General features: G+C 52.3%; 8 protein-coding genes across 8 annotated transcripts; 4 read left to right on the top strand and 4 right to left on the bottom strand.

The window, feature by feature from the left end:
- Positions 1-941: 941 nt before the first annotated feature.
- On the top strand, positions 942-1,712 carry RHO25_009429 (uncharacterized protein; the record flags this gene model as incomplete). The annotated part of the gene is made up of 2 exons (XM_023600964.1): positions 942-1,115; positions 1,182-1,712. 2 exons carry the CDS (start codon positions 942-944, stop codon positions 1,710-1,712), a joined length of 705 nt encoding a protein of 234 aa, XP_023453284.1.
- A 276-nt stretch (positions 1,713-1,988) lies between these two features.
- RHO25_009428 (uncharacterized protein) lies at positions 1,989-3,761 on the bottom strand (the record flags this gene model as incomplete). The annotated part of the gene is made up of 2 exons (XM_023600963.2): positions 1,989-3,504; positions 3,568-3,761. The coding sequence occupies 2 exons, from the start codon at positions 3,759-3,761 to the stop codon at positions 1,989-1,991; spliced, it is 1,710 nt and encodes a 569-aa protein (XP_023453283.1).
- Positions 3,762-4,543: 782 nt separating this feature from the next.
- RHO25_009427 (uncharacterized protein) lies at positions 4,544-5,358 on the top strand (the record flags this gene model as incomplete). Its single annotated transcript, XM_023600962.2, has 2 exons — positions 4,544-4,999; positions 5,062-5,358. 2 exons carry the CDS (start codon positions 4,544-4,546, stop codon positions 5,356-5,358), a joined length of 753 nt encoding a protein of 250 aa, XP_023453282.1.
- A 1,332-nt stretch (positions 5,359-6,690) lies between these two features.
- RHO25_009426 (uncharacterized protein) lies at positions 6,691-8,067 on the bottom strand (the record flags this gene model as incomplete). The annotated part of the gene is made up of 1 exon (XM_023600961.2): positions 6,691-8,067. One exon carries the CDS (start codon positions 8,065-8,067, stop codon positions 6,691-6,693), a length of 1,377 nt encoding a protein of 458 aa, XP_023453281.1.
- Positions 8,068-9,678: 1,611 nt separating this feature from the next.
- Positions 9,679-11,867, bottom strand: RHO25_009425 (uncharacterized protein; the record flags this gene model as incomplete). The annotated part of the gene is made up of 3 exons (XM_023600960.2): positions 9,679-10,375; positions 10,427-11,149; positions 11,203-11,867. The coding sequence occupies 3 exons, from the start codon at positions 11,865-11,867 to the stop codon at positions 9,679-9,681; spliced, it is 2,085 nt and encodes a 694-aa protein (XP_023453280.1).
- A 1,541-nt stretch (positions 11,868-13,408) lies between these two features.
- On the top strand, positions 13,409-15,056 carry RHO25_009424 (uncharacterized protein; the record flags this gene model as incomplete). Its single annotated transcript, XM_023600959.1, has 5 exons — positions 13,409-13,565; positions 13,616-13,670; positions 13,730-13,800; positions 13,852-14,504; positions 14,556-15,056. 5 exons carry the CDS (start codon positions 13,409-13,411, stop codon positions 15,054-15,056), a joined length of 1,437 nt encoding a protein of 478 aa, XP_023453768.1.
- Positions 15,057-15,500: 444 nt separating this feature from the next.
- On the bottom strand, positions 15,501-17,839 carry RHO25_009423 (uncharacterized protein; the record flags this gene model as incomplete). Its single annotated transcript, XM_023600958.2, has 3 exons — positions 15,501-16,210; positions 16,295-16,563; positions 16,614-17,839. The coding sequence occupies 3 exons, from the start codon at positions 17,837-17,839 to the stop codon at positions 15,501-15,503; spliced, it is 2,205 nt and encodes a 734-aa protein (XP_023453769.1).
- Positions 17,840-18,373: 534 nt separating this feature from the next.
- RHO25_009422 (uncharacterized protein) lies at positions 18,374-18,961 on the top strand (the record flags this gene model as incomplete). The annotated part of the gene is made up of 2 exons (XM_023600957.2): positions 18,374-18,619; positions 18,671-18,961. 2 exons carry the CDS (start codon positions 18,374-18,376, stop codon positions 18,959-18,961), a joined length of 537 nt encoding a protein of 178 aa, XP_023453775.2.
- Between the last annotated feature and the right edge of the window lie 459 nt (positions 18,962-19,420).

Raw genomic sequence — 19,420 nt, 5'->3', positions numbered from 1 at the left:
ATTGGCCAGCATCTTCTGCATGTGCGTCTAGGCTCTAGCTACAAGCCGCAAGTGCATGCATAGATGCCACGTGCGATACCTGTCTGAGAATCTTCTTCGCCGTGGTCTGGACCAGCTCTTGAGCACTCGAGAACGACAAAAAACTGATTTGCCCTGCGATCACTAGAAAACCTTCCAATACCGAGATCTACGCATGCAAGGCGGCGCAAATCCAATCGACGCGAGCGCTGCGCTGCAACGAAATATCATGCGACACATGGCGACTCATCTTCACTCAAATGTGGCGCTGCTATGGCTTCGAACCAGGACTAGCTTAGGTAGCTTCTACCGCCGGAGCTCGCGAAGCAGCGCGTTTGTACTGCGGTAGCTTTTTCTCTGTAGTGCGGACTGGCGAGGGTCAAGTTCTTGCAGTAGAACCGCATATCTGATGAGAGGTACAGCTTTGCCCTCCTTCGCGTTATCTTTCTATCTTTCTTTCTGCCAACGACTACGGATATGCGGTTTCTGCACCTCCTTTGCCTCGCTGGCCCAGCGCTAGCTCAAGTGTCAACCATCAGCTCCTGCCAGACGGTCTTCACTGACAAGGCATTGGCCACTGTCAAGACTTACGGCAACACGGAGAGTGGAACCACCGAGTCTACTCGATACAAGACATTAAAAAGCACAATCACGGTGACTGCCAGCCCACCAGCTGATAAGACATCCGTATTTCGGATCACGAAAATCGTTGCGACTCGCCCTGTACAAATAACTCGATCCCAACCACAGTGTTCAAAACTAAATTCGCAACCACCACTGTTACCTCTACAGTCTCCCAAGCAGATTATACGATGACAGAAGTGGGATATGTTACAGTTACTACATCTGTGACATCAGTCGTGCCGACCAGTGGAGGCTTCACGCCTATCGCTCAGCAATTGCGTGCATCGGCTCGCACAGCCATGTATTCAGGCATGCCCGTCAAAAAGCGCGACCTAGAAGAGCGACAAGCCCCAGGCACGATACCAGCATTCGTGATCTGCGATGTTCTATTGCAGACTACGAAGACCATATTCTCTACCACGACCGCAATGGTGACGAAAACGATTAAACCACCTGCCAATACAGTCACAGTCGTAAGTCCCACAAAGCCCGTTTCGCAACCATACAAGCCTATTCACACACTAACTCATGTCCCTCAGACATCCTCCCTAACCGGCACATTCACAACCACCGTCCCCGGAACCAACAACCCCACCTCAACAATCTTCACCTCCCTCTTCAAAACCTCGATCTTCACCATCACCGCCTTCGGCGGCTCAACAACCGTCACCACAGCTTTCCCCGTCACCACAACCTCTATAATCCCCTACTACGCCGCCTGCGACGGCGCACTCGCAAACGGAAACTACGTCGACACCGTCAACGATGTGGGAATCGGGAACGCGCAATGGGGCGTATCATCTTCCTCGCAACAACTTCAGGACCTTGGGACGCTGTCTGTGAGGGATTGTTGTGTTGCCGGACAAGCGAATTCTGCAGGAACGTATTGGGAAATTTCAAGTCAGAAATGTTGGGGTGTTCCGTTAGGGAATTTGCCTGGTGATGTTGGTGGAGGTTTCTGTTCGCCGGATATTACGAATGGGGATTTTAGGTTGCAGGTGGGAGAGAGGACGCCGAGGGTTGTGGTCAGTAATGGGGGTTGTGGGTTTGTTGAGATGAGGGAGGGGTGAGTGCGTGACCACCCATTCTCCTAATAGTAACTAGCAATGCACCGAGGCGAGGAAAGCAGGGAGAATTTTGAAGACAATGAGTAAAGTAAAGCGTGCGGTGTCCAATTCATGATCATTCGTAGTCATCCTCAATTCTAAAGCACGACGATAACAGACATCGAGCGATAGAGCAAAATCCGTGCCCCCATTCGCCAGCTACTCATTAAAAGTCACCTTCTCTTGATCTTTTCTTTTCGCCTCATATATATTACCTTCCTTCCCTCTCCCTTCTACAAATCAAATCGGCACAAAAGGCAAAATAATCCTACTCTTCCACTCCTCCCCTCCCACATGAATCCTATGTTCTCCTTTATTCCTCTCCCACTCGGGCCTCGGCTCACTCCAAGCCTTATACTCGGCAATACTAGGAAACTGACCTCCAATCTGCACACTCAAACTCTCTCCATCATCGAAATCCACACCCATTGCCCAAATCCCAATTTCGAGTTCCACAACATCTCCAGGTTTGATTTTCTCTTCTTTCTCGTGAGGATGAAATGGGAAATTCGGATGGATGCTTCGTTTGGGGTCGAAAGCTCGATGAGAGGCGCGGAGGACGCCAACGGAGCCGGTGTGGAGATTTGTGCTTTGGCGTTGGTGGGCGGGGATTTCCGAGATGGAGTTTACGGGGGCGGCGGAGAAGGGGAAGCAGAGGTGGAGGAGAGGTTCGCCGGTTGTGGAGAGTTTGCGGAGGTGGATGAAGACGTTGAGGTCGTTGTGTGTGGGGCAGGACATGTGTAGGACGGCTTTCGGAAGGCCGATGAGGCGGGTTTTGGTGGGGAAGGTGTGTGTGAATTCTGCGAAGGAGGCGGCGTCTTCGGAGTTGTAGGATAATGTGGAGGTGGTTGAGGAGGGGGTACTGTTGAGGGTGTTGTTGTAGAGGTAGAAGGTTTTGTAGTCTGTGTTTGGGATTGGGAAGTCGGGGTAGGGGATGTTGTCGATTGCGGGTCTGTCGCCGAATTGAAGTGCTGACCAACGCACTTTGGGAGTCTTTTTCTCGAAGTCGGTTGGTATGCCTTTGAGGAAGAGATCGAAGTACTCGTGTAATTCGGCATCGGCGTGATCGTCGCAGTACAGTTCGTACCATTCTTGATGACTCGACCAACGGATCCATTTCTTGTCGTGAGGGACCTCCATATAGCCTCGCACAGCACCCATGGTGTGAATGGAACTGAAATCGGAACCAGAGATGAAGACGGGGCACTTGATCTTCGTCATATCTGCCCTTTTGTCGTTCCAGTATGCATTTGCGACAGGGCTGCGTCGATACATCTCGGCAAAATCTTCGACGCCTGAATTACCTTTGATGATCTCACGAGTGATGAGGTCGAAGTTTGACATTGAGAACACGCCTCCTCGGCAGAATTGCTCGCGGAAGAGGTCACCACTACCTTCCCAAGGAGCAATGGCTGCGAGGGAAGGTGGTTGGAGCTGGGCCGTATGCCATTGAATGATGGCCAGTGCTGAATTGCCTGCCATACCCACTTTACCATTGCACCAAGGCTTCTTGGCCAGTGCTTCAATCACATCGTATGCATCTTCAGCATCTTGAGAGCCCATGATTGGTATTTGTCCATCGCTGTTGCCAGTACCTCTGCTGTCCACGCTGATGATCGCATAACCTCGCGGACACCACTTCTGCGGATCCAGCCCTTCGAATTTCTCGATACCAGATAGGTCCTCCTTCTTGACGCAGCATTGCCACACCGTCATGGGCAGCATGCTCAAAGCGCTGTACTTCTTGCCGTAGCAACTTCAGCCAATGATGGCAGGGACGGGTTCTTGCCAGTCTGAGGGCCTGTAAATATCTGCATACAGTCTGCAGCCATCTCGAACGACAATCTCGACATCGTGCTCGACGCGGACGTCGCTTTCTAGAGGTTTGGCGTTGTTGCCGTTCCAGCCTTTGGGAAGAAGTTCTGTCTTGCCTGGATGGAAGCCTTGATAGTTGTTTACTCCGATCTCGGGCTTGCCTATGGGCTTGTAGGCTATCTGTACTGGGACCGGCATTGCTGTGAATTATGACGGAGCAAGGACGAGATGTGAGAGAATTGTCCTCTTCGTCAAGAAAGGAAGAAGATGGTCTGGCAGGGAAGTGAAAGAGAAATCCGTAAACATTTTGACTTACTTGTGTTACTGTGTCAAGCTCAGCTATGCCCGCATCTACTGCCGATGCTGTTCATTGAGGTGTTGGCAGTGGCCGAGGGGACGCGTTCTGTGAAAGTGGACGTGTCGAGCAAGGGTGCTTCGAGTGGGGCGGCAAGAGCGTTGATTGGCAGTCCGCATTTTCCGGCCTCCACATCCACTTCATCCGATTGAAGTCACGACCTCCTCTTCACGCTACTCGCCACTTTCCGAGAAACATCTCGTGTCAGCTTGTGCCGACCCCATGGGGCAGCAGCAGCAGCTAGCTAAGGTGGGACAACGGTGTCGGTCGTGCGAGAGGACAGTATATGTACATTGGTGTCAGCAGTAGGTGAACGTGCATCTCTTCGCAGCAAACTCACCTTCACTACTCACACCAAACCAAAACAATGGCCCCTCACGCAGTAGATCCCATCCCAGACTCCGGCGTCGACCTCATCCAACACGACGGCACCAACTACGGCGACTGGCGCGATTAATTCCACAGAGATGGCTTCGCCATCGTCAAAAACGTCGTCAGCCAGGAAAAAGCAGCCTACTACCGCCAGAAACAAATCGACTGGCTCCAATCCTTCGGCCTAGGCTTCGACCCCAACGATGAATGCACCTGGACCCAAGACCACCTCCCCGTATCATTCAAAGGCGGCATGTACTTCTCCTACGCCTCCGCACACGAAAAATTCGTCTGGGAATCCCGCTTGGAGCCTAAAGTCCAAGAAGTATTCACAAAGCTTTGGGGAACAGATGAATTGCTTTCTTCATTTGACGGCATGAATATTACGTTGCCGAGACAGAAAGATCTCACATGGTCTCCGTGGCCGCATTGCGATCAGAGTCCTCATCGTAAGGGAATGCAGTGTGTGCAAGGATTGTTGAATTATCAACCAAATGGACCTAAAGATGGCGGATTGATCGTCATGAAAGGAAGCAGCAAGCTCTTTGATCAATTCTTCTCAGAGACGAGAGAACAAGATGATCATGAAGATAAGCCACCTGAGGAGGCTGATTTCAAGGACTTGTTCATTTTCAAAGAGGAAGACGTGCAATGGTTCAAAGACCATGGATGTGAAATGATCAAAGTGAACCTCGAGCCCGGAGACATGGTAAGCACTCACCACTTCTCCCTCGCTCCTACCAATTTAAACTAACCCAAACGTCCTTACAGGCCATCTGGGACAGCCGCACAATGCACTACGCCTGTTTCCCCGAAGGCGACCGCATCCGGCACGTCCAATACATTTGCCAAACCCCCGCCAAATTCGCAGAACCCGAAACTCTGAAGAAGAAAGCCGCACTGTTCAAAACTTGGCAAGGCACAACTCACTGGCCACATTGCAATATTCGCGAGACGGGACCTCCGATGAGGAATGGAAAAGAATGTCCTTTGAATCGACACGAGCCGTTGGAGAAGCCGGAGATTACGAAGAGGTTGTTGCAGTTGGCTGCTGTGGAGGCGTATTAGTTAGGTGTGCTGGGTGGAGGAAGTAGTGAAGTGGAAAGAAGAAGAGGAGAGGGATGGATTGGTGTTATTACTTGCTACCGCGCGAATGCGACCTTTCATTGAGATACCCAGATTTGGATAGTCAGACGAATAGTATGAGCCCTACGGCACATCACTCTCGTGACATGGTATCATGGTTCAAGGCATTTTCCTACACTGCGAAGATTTTGATGCACTCGCATCACCATAACACGAGAGAGATCTCGACCCGTCCTCATCATCAACCCGACGCATCCTACCAACCACGTCCTTACTACCACAACATTCAACGCCGATCCCCACCCTCCCCAGAACTGAGACTCTCTCACAGCCCTCCGACACCGATCAATGGTTACACGAAACTGACTTTCCCACACCCACGGATATCACAACAGTCGTCTATAGAAGCAGCAAAAAGTACCGACGCACAAAACCACACACATCCCGAGACGTTGTAAAACATTTGGCAAGAAACGTTGAAAGACGTTAATCAAGAGCACCGATTGCCACAAGAGAAGAGAAAAGGCCCGAATAGATGATGAGACATTTCAAGTCTTCCATTGCAGAACACAACATCACACAAAATTATCTACAAATCCGAATCAGAATCAATCAAGTTCAAGATCGCACCAGAAACTACTTTCAAAGCAATTTTTGCAAATCTCTAAACAATGTCAAAACAGACAAAACAACGCAGGAAGCTGTCAAAGCAAGCAAAAAGGTATAAGTTTTCATCGCCTCGTCGAAAATTCTCGTTTGCCTTCCAAAAGGTCGTTTCGTGAAAAATTGGCTCTCTGCCGTGTGCAACAGCTGGCGAGAAGGGGTGTTGGGGGCTGAGGTTGGGGTATCTGAGTCGTGAAAGGGGATGGTGATGATGATGTGCGCTAGCAAATACGATGATGATTGAATACTGATGAAGGATGAGAGCGATAAGCATGATGAAGATGTTGTCGGGTGTTGGTTGGTAGGGTATCTGAGGCTTCTGCTTGTGCTGTGTGCATAAAAATGTGTCGTTTGCGCGACGGGTTTATCTGTGGTCGTAGTCGCTAAGCCCAAATGCTTTCGCCCGCTTCGCTGTGCTGCAAATCGCTCTCATCCATATCATATCCCTTCATCATGAAAATGCTTTTTATCGCACATCTGTGTTGTTATTTGAGGTTGTTCATTTTTTATTCGCCAGTTTCGTATTTCTGCTCGACCAAGCAAGCCCACATGTGTAGTATCTTCTCTCCACATCAACAAGGAACAAATCGACGGACCAAAAGCGTCTTTACATAGAATTGAAGATCGTGAATCAACACTAGAGATATCCGTCTAGTGGTGGCGCTTGTGGCGGTGGATGTGCTCGTGGCGCTTGTGCTGGGCGTAGCCGGCTGGGGTTGCGGCGGCCTCGCCTGGAGCAGTGACGGTGACCATGGCTGTGACGTACACAACGTTGTCATCATCCTTCTCGTCCGCCTTGGGAGCCTCTGGCTTGGAGTAGCCGGCAGGCGTAGAAGCGGCTTGCTTGGTGGCCAAGGTAGTAGACTGGGTCTTCTGGGACTTGGAGCTTCCGTAGCTTGGAGGAGCCTCGTAGCTGGCTGGCGAGTCCTCCGAGGCACCACCAGCGGGAGTGCACTCGTTGGAGCAGACACCGAGAGGAGCTGGCTTCATCTTTTGCGCTGGGTTGTCGGTCGAGATTGGGTTGCAACCTGGAAGGTACTTGCCAGGGGAGTCAACGTTCTCCTTGAACTCCGGAGTGAGCTTGCAGTCGGTGTTCTTGGTGTCGAAACCCTGGAAGCTGGGGCAAGTGCCGACATCAGAGTTGCCGTAGTATGACTGCGGGCAGTCGTCGAAGAGCTTTGGAATCGCACCCTCGTCCCAGCCGTTGAAGAAATCGGCGTGGAGTCCGTAGCCAGTTGGGTCACCCTGGGACAGGGAGAAGGAGTTTGGCTTGATCTTGTCAGCGACCTTGGCCAGGTCGTAGAAGTTCTCCAAAAAGATGTGTGGGAGACGAGTTGGGTGGGAGCTTGGGCATGGGCCGGACTGAACATCGCCCTCTGGATAGGCCATGTGGCTGTTGTCGTTGACCTTTGGCATCTTGCCGTTCCAGCAGTGGGGGAAGTGGAGGGATCCAGCGAATCCAGGATATGAGTCGCAGTTGGACACATCTGCGGGGAATCCGGTCTTCTGGTCAACACCGTTGTTCTGGCCGCTCTTGCAGTGGCAGATCCATTCCGTGGTGAGCACTCGGCTGTCGTTGTTGGCTGCACGGCGAGTCTGGTCACCAGCGACCATGAAGAAGCCCTTGGGGAACTCGAAAGGCTCGGCCTTCTTGTCATTGGCGTTGCCGACATCGCGATAGTAGAGCTTGTGGCCTCCACTTGGAATGCGCACGTAACCGGAGCCGTCCTTGGCCTGTCCGAACAGCGAAGGCACCCAGTAGACACTCTTGTCTGCAGCGTTTCCAGCACCGGCCGCATTGCCAACAGTCGTGCACTTCGACTTTTGCAGGGACTCGTAAGTCATATCCGAAGCAGCGTTGCTGGCACCGAAGATCTGGTGAACGTGTGCGCTGATCTTTCCTGGGGTGACGATGGCATCGGCGCGCTCGACAAGATCGATGTCGCTACCTGGGCTGTACATGACGAACTGCGCAGCATGGGCGGTCGTCGCCAGCGCTGCCGCAGCAGCGTAAAGTGATCCCTTCATTGTCGTGGATTCGTGTCGATGTCGCTCGATGAATGTGGTTTGGCGAAAAGAATGGGCAGGGGCAATCAAGCCGCCTGTTAGTGAGCGTCGTGAATGTGAGCGCAAAAGTCAAAGGAGTGACTGTCGACCGTTGTCGAGGGAGGAAGTTGCTGGGCTTGCACGAAGGAAAAGAGAAAGGAAGACGGAAGCGGGCGCAGCAGCAGGGAAGGGTAGGAGGTAGCGTGAGTGCACCCGGCGACTCGATCGATGGGGGACGTGAAGCGAGCGGCAACAAAGCAACAATGGGCGGGTGCACAGGCGTTACCACACGCGCCGTCGCGACGGCAAATGGGGATCCTTATACGGCCAAGGCGCGCTATTCACGACAGCGGAGCACTTGGCGTTCGACGCTCGAATAGGGAGTCTCAGGGACATTGGGCCTAATCTGGGCTCCACCCCTGGTTTCACGATGCGGCGCGGCGTCGGTGCGCTGGCATCGATGACCCAGTCGGAGGGAGGGAGAGAAAGGCAAAGGGGCCAAGAGCGGGGATGAAAATTGAGCAGACGCGCATATGCAAACGCTCGCCGAGCCTCGACGTCGACGCTAAGGCAAGGTACCACCGTCTTCTGGACATATGATTGGCCAAAAGTCATCTTGCTCCTGACAAGGCTGCAGTTCTAGATGCTTGAGACGGCCTTTGACGCTTTGGTTCCTGTATGAGGTTGATCGCTTCTTCTGACGCTTTGAGCTGGGTGTCGCACTTGACGCGCGCAATTCTACACCTGAGCGTTCGCCGTCCGAGAGCAGTCTCTTCTCACCTCGGACTGTGGTGAGTCTGCGCGCCAGCAACGGCGCAGTGGTGGGGACATCACGTCAATGGCGTTGCCCAGAGGCGCCGATGTTTGGGATTTCATGGAAAGGAGAAGCCGAGTCAGCCGCAAGGAAATCGTAGATTGCCAAGAGTGCGGGCCGCGCCAGGCGAGTCGGACTTTCCACACGTGTCTGTCGCGCTGATCAGAACGTCGACGTCGACGCTGCCCCTCTACGATTGGTGCTACGTTTTATACGACTCTCTGTCCACCTCACCGCTGAAGGCCCCAAACTCATGCCTCCAACTGCCATAGGCGGGAGCACGAATAATGCACCGCGCGCAACGACACGTCTCTCCCTCCGGCAGCTATTCCGGGATTCCGCCGCGTCGCACCACCTCTCCCGATGCATGATCCTTCAGCGACAAGACCCGAGAGCACATTGGCATCCACGGCATCTCACGTGTTGTCAGCTGTGACGCGGATGCCGTGTGCTGTTCGCTCTGCAATCACGGTGCTGCCACGCAACTTGACGCAGTTGGCATGCACAGGTACTTAGGGACGACTAGGAACCGACATTCGGCCGCCAGCGCCAAGCGACAATGCTAGCATCTGATCCCCAACAGAACCAGCACCAGTACGCCATGGCCGCGTGGCGACATCACACCAAGGCCCCATTCTCCGTAGAACGCTGACGGTCGAGACCCCGATGCCTGTCATCCCCAGAATCGTGTCTACTGTCGAACAAACCAGCGAAATGAGAGAAATGAATCCTCACTTCGGCGCTTTGTTCTACCAAATCTCAACCCGGAGCGAATAATTTCACGCCAGAGCGCCAAGTTCATGCATCAATTCGCACAATGAGCGAATGAGCTGCGGCAAATTTTTGCGCATTTCGTTGGGATAATTGTCCTCCAAGACAGCGACTCCCACCTGCATGATCGCCTGCGCGTGCCGAAGGTCGCAGCACTGCTGCCGTTGTCGACTCCGATACGTTTCATCGTGACTTTTGCCTCTGCCAACTTGGCGGATCCGCAAACAAGGACGACCCGTCCCCATCAGCAGGAAAGCGTCAATGGCGGCATTATTTTCCTCGTCGAGGTACACGGGAGTTGCATTTTCCCTCTCTTGCTGCTCTCGTAGCGAGCTTCCAGGGTTCGGCGTGCTGTTCCTCGTTCGCCTCGCGAGATCGCGCTGCATCATTCCATAAGCCCAGAGAACCATGACCGCATGGTAGATAATAAATACATCAGCTCCGCGTAATTGATACGGCGGCACTTCTCTTGCCAGCCGAATCACTTGCGCAGCATGGCAGATCGCTGTCCGCGCTCGCTTGCTTTGGCTCCAGCTCTGAAGCTCTTGATATGCACGATGTGCTTCAATCTCACCGCACTTGCCTGCGAACCGAGTCACGTCGTCCGGGTTGACGTGCATGCTCATCATGAGAAATTCGTTGAGCAGCCGCGTTACGGCGGATGTGTCTTGAATGCTGGATCGGATCACTTGCAGCATGTGATATCTGGTGTTTGGTCAGCTCTGATGCAGGGTTTCCATGCTCGTGCGGACTCACAACTGCTGGTGCCGCGTCTGCAGCCATAGTTTCCCGGACGGATCCGAGTTGGAAGCCAAAGGACTGTTTACCACACTCGACTGCTGGAAATGCTCCCAAGTCTGTGCTGCCAAGCCATGCAAATGCGCAGCTCGAGCAACGGACACATCGACATCATCCGGCAGACATCGCAGTAGTTCGCCATCAGCTAGCAAATCTCTCAGCGACAGATTGGCATGTTTTGCATCCCGAGTGGTTTTCTCCAAGCCTGCCATGTGCCAGGTCTCTGCTGTGGGCGCCAACCACTGATCCCTACTTGCAGGGAGAGGCAGTGTCATCTCGGCGTACGAGATCAATGGATTCCGTACCTTGGTGATGGTCGTCAAGATGTCGTGTTCGAAGAGATGATGGACCAGTCGCTTGTACGATTCCTGTTTGGCCCAGTGCTTCCAATTGCTTTCGAGCGAGTTGTCCTCGTCTGCTCGGGCGTCTTGATTCGAGGTGTACGCTACTCGATCGAACTTCCCAGCTCTTCGTAATGCGGTCACCAGTGGTTGCAGACTGTGTTCTGCAATCTCCATCTTGCGCTTGTAACCACAAAAAGCAGTGACATCAATCCACATCATACAGGCTTGCAAATATTCGAGATCTCGAATGACACTGTTATCGTCTTCGACAAGCCGATTTAGTGCCACTCGGACAATTTCGAAAAGTATCAGGCCTGTCTTGGAAACAGAAGGTATGCTGTGATTTTCTATCAGCCTCGCTCAATATGTTGCCGTGTCTGCAATACTCACCCAAAGCAAACACAACCAGCCGCAATCAACGCAGTCAACAGTTCCGGTCTCGCAGATTCAGCGTCCACTGTCCAGGGATGGATCCACGCATCCGTTTCCATCCTTTTCGCAAGCCCGACCCTCAGCAATAGATTCAAACACTTGACGCTTGGAAACCTCGGTATCGAAACGTGCGATTTGGCAGCCTTGAGTACCATCTGGAAAATCTTATCTCGGCTGTGAGTCGACAGTTCGCTGCGCATATGGAGTGATGGCAAGAACGGCTGATGAGGACTTGCACTCATGTCAATTTCAGACTCGTCCAGAGGCAGTGAGCGGTGTTCACTAAACGCGTGAGAATTCGCTTCTGGTTTCCAGAGCCAAGGTGAGCGTTGGAATAGAGCATGGCGCTGACGAGCACTGTCTGCAGCAGCTTGATCTTGAGATACGTTTTCCGGCTGCTCTGTATTCGATGTCTCGTTCTGTTCTTGAGGCATGGGCAACATGTTTGTGATCTCGAAGGCTTCGTCGATGGTAGGCGTGAAGTCGACTCCGAAGATGTCCATGTTGTCGCCCAGCCAATCTTGTTCAGGCATGTGATTAAAGATGTCCAGCGGCAGATTCATGGAATCTGATGCCACGAAGTCTGGTGCCATGATCTGGTCGAAGAAGGTCGGAAATGTCATGTCGGGCAAGTGCCATTGACTATCGTCTTGCAGTTGTGGCAACGAGGCCGCGCTGCCCAGAGTCGCTGGATTCCCTGAAGACGATAGACCAGCAAAGCCATTATTGCTCGCACTATCCGGTGGCGAAGGCAACGTGATGGACTCCTTTCCTTGCTGTTGCTCCTGAGTTTCTCCTGCTGCCACCACAGAAGCTGCCTTTACTGTTCGATCACGATCAACCGAATCAGTTCTGCAGTCGATCTTACGCTTTTTGCATCTTTGGCAAGGTCTCGAATTGTCACTTACAAAATAATTAGCATTCTCATCAATCAAGTTCTCAAGAAGGAGGATGGGTCACTCACCATTTCAATTTCGAAATCACACAAGGATCACAAGCCTTAATCGCCCGCTCATTCGATCGATCAGGTCCCGTTTTTCCACTCGCAGCATTTTTCGCATGAGTAGCTTGGTGGCGCAACAGCAAATCTCTTCGATTGAAACCTCGAGGACAATCGGTGCATTTGAAACTGCGTTCGTTGCGGTCTACAGTAACAGAATATCAGTCTCTATCTTACACGAGATTGAGGTCCAGCCATCAATGACCACGACGACTACGCAACATCAAATGAGGTGGGGAGTAGGATAAGAAATCTACTAACGTGAATCTAAATGCCTATGCAAATGGTCCGCTCTCTCATAACTCTTGTTACACAATTGACAGACATGTGGGGCTGATTTCGGCGATTCGAGGCTTTTGGGAGGGCTGGCCGCCATGCTGACCATCGAACAGCAAAAGAGAGGACAAACGAAGCTTGCGATCGAAGGGACGGATTGTGGGCATGTATACAGTACTCTAGTGAAGAGGCGGGCGGAAATGTGGGGTGCAGCCTCCTCCAGACCCTTTCCCCATCCACTGTTCCCACCGGCTCGCGCACTAGTGGCTAGATCCACTATTTGGAGCGGGGTACAGCATGTCGAAGCGAAGAAGCGAACGAATGTTCGTGTCACTGGTTCTTTCCTACTACGAGGCTTACCCAAGCGGTGTTCGAAGGTGGGTGATGGGTTCGAAGGAATCTCGTTGCGACTGCTGTGGTGCAGTGGCTCTCGGGGTATTGTGGAGTCGAACTTGGTGATCTGGTGGTCTTGATTGAACACGAGAAAGTGTAGACTGTTGCCGCAGAGGTCGCAGGACGTACATGCGGGTATGCTTTGCCGTAGCGAACTGCCATGAAATGTCAAGTTGCGAAGTGCAGCAAACCATGGCTGAGTTGAAGTATTGGCATGTATTGGCAGTTTAGTCCGCCGAAGCCGAAGTCCTCTCTTCCCCACCCCTCCTCCTGATAGGTATCTCAGAATCGGTTGCGGGCAATACTAGCAAAGGAGATGTTGACACGCCGATAGTGGTAGAGCAGGTGCTTGGGATGGCCACGCGGTCCCCACGTTGTGGCTTCGTTGCAGTCTGCGCTATATTATTAGAGCACATCTCTCATGGTCCAGGCCAGATTCAGGCCTAGGAGTCACAAACATTCGACATCTAGTACTGAAGCAACTGATCAGTCGCCATGGCGGAAAAGAAGCTCGAGCCCACCATCGATCGTCTCGAAGATGTCGAGAGCGAGGTTCTCAAGAATGTTCAGACTTCGGATACTATGGGAACGGTCACCATCAACGATGCCAAAGACGTCTTGTTGGTGCCGACTCCGAGTAGAGATCCGAGAGGTATCGTCTTCGCTTCTTGATACAACAGTCGTTATGCTGATCCTTCCCAGATCCATTGAATATGCCCACGTGGAGGAAGATCGTGTTCATCGTTCTGCTGTCGATGTGTGTCAGAATTTAGCATCCACGACTCCTTTTCCATCCACTAATATGTTGATAGTCAGCTCCGTCGGATTGAGCATGGTAGCTGGCTTTGGTGGCTTGCTCACTTTCTACATCCCAACTTATGCTGAGCGTAAGCAATGCGTCCACTCTCACTGCGGAGCTTCGGACTGACAATCCGCAGATGGCGCATCATACGCCGACATCACAGCCCTCATGACATATCCAACGATGTTCATGGGCGTTGGGAACCTCATTTTAATGCCACTCGCGATGGCAATTGGTCGTCGCCCAATCTATCTCCTCTCTTGCATCATTCTCGTTGCGGCAGGCATTGGCGCAGCCTACGTCGAGACCTACGAACAGCATCTCGGAGTCCGAATGATACTAGGATTCGCCGCTGGTCAGAGTGAGGCTCTAGTGCCCATGATGATCCAGGAAATCCACTTCCTACACGAACGTAGTACATTCCTGATGTGGCAGTCCGCGATCCAAACCATCATCAGCGCAGTATACACACTTTTCGCCTCGCCGATCGCAGGTGCAATCGGGCCGGGAAATTGGTACATACTCGGAGGTGGGCTCTCCGCAGCAGTCTTCTTGGCTTTCATTTTCTTCGTACCTGAGACCAGGTACAATCGTTCGCTTGCGGCGTATGGACAAGCCACCAAAGAGGATATCGAGACCAACCCAGAGCTGGCCGTTGAGGCAAAAGCGATTCGATTGTCAGAGCGACCGGCCTTTGACCTGGATAGATATGCTCCCAGGACACTCTGGTCCGACATGCTAGTCTTTGTTGGCGAGCCAGATTGGAAGGAAGGCTGGTATACTTTCTTCGTAAGTACAGTGCGTACGCTCTAGTTCCCCCAGTTTACTTACCTCCTGCAGCACACCTTCCAAATCATGCTCTTTCCAAACGTCTTTTGGGCCTTCTGCCTCAACGGTCTGACTCTAGGCGTCAACATCGCGTTAGGCACCACCTATGGCACCATTGTGACAAGTCCACCTTACAACTGGCCGGATAGGTCAGCTTCATACGTGACACCGGGACAGATTATCACCGCACTCGTAGCTTTGCCTCTCCTGGGCTATGGCTCTGACCGTGTGCTCAAGTGGCGTGCTCGACGCAACGGCGGGGTTCACGAGCCAGAGAATCGACTCCTCTTGCTTTGGATCCCCATTCTCATCGGCGTTGTAGCTTGTGTCATCTATGGACAAGCGGCCCAGCATCCTGAAAAGTACCACTGGTTCGCAATTGCTTGGGCATACGCGGCGTACTATTTCGCATTCATCGGAAGTAACATTGCAGGCATTACTTACCTCCTCGACTCGTACCTCGTACCCAGCAAGAGCTGCTCCCGTGCTGGTTGTCATCACGGCTATGCGTAGATTTGTGTCCTTTGGCACCAGCTACGGAGTGGCCAGGTTCATTGACACTGCTGGGTATGATGGCTCGTTTGGTGCTTATGCCGGCTTGACAGCCGGAATTGGGTTGTTAGGAATCCCGGTGTTCATCTATGGGAAGAGGATCCGGCAGTACACAGGCCGCTGGGCGACCAAGAAGTCCACTGGAAGGCCCTCGATGGCACATTAATGGATTCAGGCGACTTGAGCTACAGATGCAATACTGTCATGTTAGCATTGCGCGATTTCGCGCCCGATTGAAAGCAGAAAGGTGAAATGGTTATGTATGAGTCTAGATGAGCGAAGTTCGAATCATCATGCGCTGTGTTGCACTGAAGCTGAGAGTCATATCGTCCGTGCCGATTGCGGTGGCAGTAAGCGGTGGAAGACGACCGATCCAGTGGTATTGTCATGGCGTGATCAAGATCGTTACACATTGGGAAAAGCAGATGGTTCTTGCAACATCTGGTCCCAGAACATCCAGTCCAAATCATTATTGACATTGTCAAGCGCTCCGTAGGTCGCAAAGCCCCATGGCATGTTGCCGTTGATGTAATTGCTGACAGGAATTTCCGGAAGTGGCTGAGGAGCCACATTGACACTGTTCGCCGGCAGGCTGGGCGTCTGCGTGGTACTAGAATGCCGTGACATTTCTTTCCTGGACATAACCTTTCTTAGTTCTGTGATGAAAGAGGGTTCTGGAATAGGTGATGGCCTCTGTTTCTGTGTTGCGTCCCAAGACCTCACGGTGAGTCTGCCAAGCGCAAGGTCGATAGACCGATGCCCAGGGTTGAGCTCCGGCTGACTCAGATCAGATCTTTTACCAGCGATAAGTTCAGGGTGGCATTTGTAGATATGAGTCGCTTTGGCCCACACCTCTTCGCGATCGAGTACTGTATCTTCCCTGCGAACCTCGTTGAGCATCCAAATCAGGGGATCCCACTGAAAGAAGCTCTTCATATGCCAGTCAAACCGCTGAAGAGAAGCGTTCTCGTGAACGGCAATATCCAGGTCCAGGATTTTGCTCGCAAGGGTGTATAACGATCTGCGCTCATCAGGAGTCGAGCCGTGATTCTTGGCCATGCCTAGCTTGACCCGGAGACGCCCAGACTGGAGAGCGCCACGACACATCGCCATCGCTACCAAAAGTAGTCAGTAGGTGGTACGAAGATGTCTAAGACAAGCCTCTTGCGCGTTGAAGATGCCTCATAGCAAATACTCACCCATACAATGGACCGGAATTCCGAAGTCGCAGTAGCGAATATATTTCTCCTCCATATGCCGCTCCACGTCAGAAAGAGCATTCTGAATTGCAGCTTGATCTTCGGCTTCCCATAGTTTCGACCAGAGACCTAGTTGTGGTTTCACTTTCTGGTGGAATTTGCCGATCTCTGTCCTGGCCAAAACGAAAATTATGTCAGTAGCACCCTGCCTTTCAACAGGCGGAGTCTCCATTCCGGGCCAAATATCTTCGTCATTGATGTTCAAAGGTCTGTGGCGGATAAGCACAACGTCAAAGCACGAGCTTTGAAAATCACTCACTGTTTCGTGTCCCATGAATCTGCGGAAATAGCAATTCCCGTTCCGGATAGCTGTCCAGACATACCATCGAGCGGGAGCAGTTGCCAAAACACTCTACGTCGCATCTGCACGTCAAAAGGATTAAGACCCATCTCCTCGCCATCTCTGTGCAAGCCCATTCGCTGACCTATTCGCACTGCAATGCCTGTCAAAATCCAGAAAGTGTGCGGGTCATACCGATTGCGCATCGGCAATAGAAACAGCACAAATGCTTGCAGCACGGCCAGCTCTGTAGTTCGCAGGAAGTGCGCCGCAACCAGCGCCTGTCTCGTTGCGTTGTGGTATCGCCTCTGCATCACGACCCATGACTCGCCGAATGTGTCTTCGCACTCCCGCTCAGATGTCGACGCGACGGCAAAGTGGTATATTGCAAATAGAAGACACTCGGTGACTCTGTCAATAGCGCTAGGATCCGCAGCTGCTTTCTCGACCATTGCTTTGCCAGTAGGCACATGCACAAGCTTGCAAATGGGGTCGACATTCCTCACGTAGAGCTTCCAGAGCTTTACAGCTGTCTCGTAGCTGGGATGCGCGTCCAGCAGATTTTGAGATGGTGTTGTTGGTCCGAAGAAGGCAGCCGAAGCCGGGTCCAAGGGCTCGGCTGATGCGGGCGTGTCTTCATGCTCGTCGTAGTCGTCTTCCCCTTCGTCAGAAGAAAGGCCCATATGATCGGCCAGGTTGCGCCAAATATTGCTATCGATATATCTGGTCTTGCCCCGACCCTGGACCAACTTTCCAGTCTTGTGGAGTCCTTGGGGAGCAGGACCGAACAGGGTCATGGGACTCCCAGATGCGCTGTTCTGCCGTGACTTGCTCGTCTCCGTCGTACTCGACGTGCTACCTTCATCCTTCGGAATGATACCGTGTTCGTGGAGAAGCTTTTCATATCTGTCAAGCCGATCCTGTAGATCTTCTACTGGTTTCCGCTTCTTTTTCCGAGGTGCTGGCTCCAGATACTGGCATTCTACTCGACTTTTGCGGCAGGCTGAACATGTACCGGGGAGTTTGTCACACTTCACTTTCCTTTTAGCACAGGTTGTGCAACTGAATGGCATGAGTTGGACATCTTTGCCGCTGTTGTCTTGTCGCACCGGAATGGCAGCCGCTGGCGCAAGAGGGACGAGGCGAGGAGTTGATTGTGTCTTATCCGTGGAGGGTGCCTGCCCTTGAGTCACCAGATACGACATGTTGGGTTGGACTTGAGTTTGGCAAGGGGGACGAAGCTTCTTGCCAAGCGATTTCACAAATCCGATGCCGACATCGATCCTTCTCGGACAATCATTGCCGATTGATGGAGAAGTATGCTATGCTGAAAACTGCGATCATATCAATATCTTCAAACAGAGACGGCTGCCACCTCGCAGCATCTGAATCAACACGTTCCTTCGAAGGATTGGAGACTTCCATCAATCATTGGCTCTCCTCACTTCACCTCCGGTCTCGGTCCCGGCCCGCGTTGGCACGTGCTCGCGGGCTCGAACAGACGATGATGCTGACACAGGAAGCTCCACGAACCATGAACGCGTCGCTGACATCAACATGATGTGAGGTCCTCGAATCGCGATGTCTTTGGTAACCATATATGCACGCTGTCATAGTGCGGCAGTGGTAGGTCTTCCTTCAAAATGCTCTGCTCTCGCGTAAGTACACGCCTACTACAGCATTCGCGTCCAATCCTACGAACTACAGCATTACGCCCATTCTCAGCAACCACAGCAATCATGGGTAAAGATTCAAAGGTCTCGAAGAACCCACCTAAGCATGAGCTGGTGTACTTTGAGGGGCTGGCGTCCAGGAAGCGGGAGTTTGGACAGTTCAGAAAGGTCCTGCATACAGGCCTCTATTCCCAGATCGTAACGATGGAGATCCCAGTGGGAGGTGACATTGGGGACGAAGTGCACACTGTCGACCAAGTCCTACTCTTCACAAGCGGTGAAGGGAAGGCCACTGTGGCTGGGAAAGACCAAGTATGTCGTAGCTCACCTCCAGTGGTAGGCGGCCTGCTGACGAGTAGCCAGAACGTGAAAGCATCCGATGTCGTCGTGGTACCAGCAGGCACCCAGCATCAATTCATCAACACCTCCAAAACCCAGCCGTTGGAGCTCGTCACGATCTACAGCCCCGCCGAGCACGATCCTCAGACTGTACACAAGACGAAAGAGGAGGGCGACGAGGAGGAAGAAAGTGGCAAGGACGAGGCACCAAAGTGGAGCCAGCAGTCCAAGGACAGCAATGAGAAGAATGGTCAGGTCAAGGAAAGTGGAGGTCCGTATGAGAATGGAGATGATGGCAGACACCAGAAGTCCTGAACAGCTACTGTAGGTAGTGACAATCAATGAAAGACAATTTCAACTTCAGCCTTTTGGGCGCTCATCACTCGCAATCAGCATTGTATGTCGGGAAAGAGAATCAGTAGTGAGAGGCAAGGAATGGATTCATCATCTATCTACCACAATAGTCGCCAGAGCGAGCGTTCGAACACCATCTTTGCCCAAAACCATCCAAGTAAAACACCAACCGAGAAGCCAAGCATGCGTGGATACGTAAGGAAATCATTGTCAGTGGCTGCCAGCAGAAGTGCGCAGAGCTTGACACAGCCATGTCAGTGGCTGGCCTCTTTCGATGAAGAGGACCTGGAGAAAGAGTGTCGATCAAAGGAGTGCAAGAAGTGAATGTCGCACGATAGAGTATGTTGAAAACAGTCGAGAGAAGTGGAAGCAGTCAGTCGAAAGAAGGAGAAGCAGCCAGTCGAAAGAAGACGAAGCAGC

Source organism: Cercospora beticola, chromosome 6, assembly GCF_033473495.1.
Source record: "Cercospora beticola chromosome 6, complete sequence".
In the NCBI taxonomy this organism is placed as follows: Eukaryota; Fungi; Ascomycota; class Dothideomycetes; order Mycosphaerellales; family Mycosphaerellaceae; genus Cercospora; species Cercospora beticola.
Note: the sequence above shows the minus strand (reverse complement) of the source record. Positions and strands in the feature narration are given on the sequence as shown.